Raw genomic sequence first — 2,854 nt, 5'->3', positions numbered from 1 at the left:
CCCCCCCCCCCCACCCCCCACAAACGTCTCAATCTTCGCCGCCATGAGCAGAGCCGCCGTCGGAATCGCTGCCGTAGTGTCGAGCTTCATCGCCAGAATGCGATCCTCTACTCTTGTTATGATCTAATGTAGAATCACTTCTATTTACATTATTCGATGAATCTCTGTTATTTTCATTTTCCGATGCGTTGCTGCTTCTAGCTGAAGAGCCTCCATCGCTCGATGAGGAGCTGTTCTTTCGGGAGTGATTTGGCGGTGGTTGTACGTCGTCTTTGAATCCGACTCGTTTCTGCTCAGATTCCTTGTTTTTCTTTTTCTTTTTAGGTTTCTGATTTCTTGGACTGATGTCTTCTTCTTCGTCATCTGAGATGTCAGTTTCGTGGTTTCTTGCACTTGTGAAGTTTCCAGATGCGCTGTCTTTTCCGATTTTTCGAGATTCGGTATCGGAATCTGAACAGTCTGAAGAGGAGTAGTCCTCCTCGTCGTCCTCCTCGTCCTCAGGCTCCGGCGGGTAAGGGAGCGGACGGAGGTTCTCATCCGGAGTTGTGGATAGGAAGCTGAGGGCAATCATGACGTCTGCGATCAGAGGACGGACTTCTGCTTCCTCTTGCAGACACATGGCAGCGACGGCGACGGCCTGATTCAGATCTTTCTCCGGGAACAACCGTCCTAGGAGAGGATCGGCCAGGTCTGGAAATCTCTTTGGATCTCGGAAAAATGGTTGTGCCTGTTACACATCCATTGGAGTTTTCAAATCTAGCTTACATTTTAAAAATGTTTTTGGACGGTAGACAATGAAATTAGCGGGAAACTTAATTTTTTTAGAAACAGAAAACGAAATGCTATTGAAAAGCATAACATACCCAAGCAACAAGATTCTGCTCGTTATTTGGTTTTGTAGTGTCGACAGCTTTTCTTCCAGTGATGAGTTCAAGCATCACAACTCCAAAGCTGTATATATCAGACTTGGCGGTGAGTTGACCACCTCTTGTATACTCAGGAGCAGAGTAGCCATAGGTGCCCATGACCCTTGACGGCAACGGAGACTTGTCGCCGCCGCCGCTGAGATTTGCGAGTCCAAAATCAGAAAGCTTTGGGCTGAAATCTTCATCGAGCAAGATGTTTGATGACTTCAAATCACGAAATATTATGGGAGGATCCGTCTGGTCATGCAGGTATTCCAATCCTTTTGCAACTCCTAATGCTATTTTTATACGAGCAAACCAATCCATTGGCTTTCTATCTTCTTTTATGTCTGCCAATATTGAATCATAGTTTGATGACATATATGAATATATTAGATTCTATTTCTCACACTATCTTAGAAGAAGAAGGCACATTAGGGATAGAAAATATACCAAAGAGACAATCTTCCAAAGAACCTCCAGGCATATATTCATACACCAAAATCCTTTGATCTCCATCTGCACAATATCCATTGAACTTCACAAGATTTGGATGCTTTAGAAGGCTCAATGCCTTAACCTCACCAAGGAAGTCCTTGTTCCCTTGCATACCATTTCTATCAAGCTGCTTCACAGCCATCACCTTCATTTTTATAGGGATTTTATTTATTGAGTTATGTTTAGATGGACTGTGTCGTAAACGAACCAATTTGGTTGGTTTAGTTGGTTACCTGGCCACTTGGTTGAAGGGTAGCCTTGAAGACCTTCCCAAACCCACCTTCACCCAAAAGACATTCCTGGCGGAAATTCTTTGTAGCCGTGGCTAGCTCCCGGAAAGTGAAGTTCTGGGCATCTATTTTTTCACCTTCTTGTGCTTGATCCTTCCCTTCCTCTGTGGGCTTTGTTTTGATTGCTTCTGGTGCTATAAATGACATGAAAACTTTAGTTCAAATAGAAATGGAAATATATGACATGAAATGACTGTTTTATCCCTTTTCTACGTTATTATTGGATAATAATGTTGGGAATTTTTACATTAGGAGAATCCCAAAATGTTGTTTCCATGGATATTTAAATTAATGTAAAAAAAATTCTCCCTATTGCTTTCTGGTTGAAGGGAAAAGAATGTGCATGGATTTAGGATGAGGAGTGGGGGTGAGAGAGAAGTAGCAGACCAGGGGACTTAGGGTGCGGCGGAGTACGGTGGCCGGAGGAGAAGGAGGCGGAATTGTCGTTGTTCTTATCGACCCCTTTCTTGCTCTTAGACGAAAAGCAGGGAAAGCAACTCATGGTGAGATTGTGGATGGATCAATAGTTGTGTGTAAGTAATGGATGGATGGATGGATGGGGGATCTGATGTGAAGAAGAAGAAGAAGAAGAAGAAGAAGAAGAAGAAGAAGTTCAGGGAAGCAGCAAAGTCATGGAAGAAGTGGTTGAGGAGGGAGGATCCTGGGTCCTCCAAGGGCTATTGAAGGACCCGGCCGGAGGAGAGGAAGGGGAGGAGGAGGTTGGGGAAGGGGAGACCCAACTGTGAAAGGGCGATGATAAAAGAAGAGGCAATGGGGGATTATGGAACTTGTTACCCTACAGAAAAAGAGAGACAAAAAAGTAAAAGGTTTAGGAGCTTTCTGGGGATGGAGAAATTTCTGGAGATTTTCATGGATTTCTCTTTGCCTCCCTTTTTTTCCTCTTTGGAAGGACAGAAAAACTCGGGGGGTTTTCATTTCTGTTTCTTTTCCATTTTTTGGTTCATTCAGGACACCCCCGAAACACTCTCTCTTCCAACCAGAAACACGGTTTTGTTAAGAGGCCTATTAAGCAACAACTTCGCTCTAATTCTTCCACCTAAAGGTTAAAGGTTCGATCCCGACTCTCTAATTTTGTTCAACTAAAAAACTAGATTTATTAAATCCCAAAATTTAAAGTTTTTTTTTTTTTTTTTTTTTTTT

At 43.1% G+C, this 2,854-nt stretch overlaps 1 protein-coding gene and 1 long non-coding RNA gene across 2 annotated transcripts in view; one reads left to right on the top strand and one right to left on the bottom strand.

Annotated features, from left to right (window-relative positions):
• Positions 1–2,568, bottom strand: part of LOC111436838 (probable serine/threonine-protein kinase PBL26) — a 3,134-nt gene extending 566 nt beyond the window's left edge. Inside the window, exons 1-5 of the mRNA XM_023074606.1 lie at positions 2,081–2,568; positions 1,637–1,827; positions 1,359–1,548; positions 864–1,255; positions 6–727 (exon numbers count right to left, since the gene is read on the bottom strand). Coding sequence (XP_022930374.1) covers positions 29–727; positions 864–1,255; positions 1,359–1,548; positions 1,637–1,827; positions 2,081–2,195 — 1,587 coding nt within the window. The 5' untranslated portion in view covers positions 2,196–2,568 and the 3' untranslated portion in view covers positions 6–28. The remainder of the gene's footprint in view (positions 1–5; positions 728–863; positions 1,256–1,358; positions 1,549–1,636; positions 1,828–2,080) is intronic.
• The window catches only part of LOC111436846, a 3,032-nt gene continuing 1,240 nt past the window's right edge, over positions 1,063–2,854 (top strand). The window contains exon 1 of the long non-coding RNA XR_002709344.1: positions 1,063–1,175. This is a non-coding gene — a long non-coding RNA (uncharacterized LOC111436846). The remainder of the gene's footprint in view (positions 1,176–2,854) is intronic.

The sequence above is a fragment of the Cucurbita moschata genome, unplaced genomic scaffold (genome assembly GCF_002738365.1).
Source record: "Cucurbita moschata cultivar Rifu unplaced genomic scaffold, Cmos_1.0 Cmo_Scf00003, whole genome shotgun sequence".
In the NCBI taxonomy this organism is placed as follows: Eukaryota; Viridiplantae; Streptophyta; class Magnoliopsida; order Cucurbitales; family Cucurbitaceae; genus Cucurbita; species Cucurbita moschata.
This window is presented reverse-complemented; position numbering and strand designations above follow the sequence as displayed.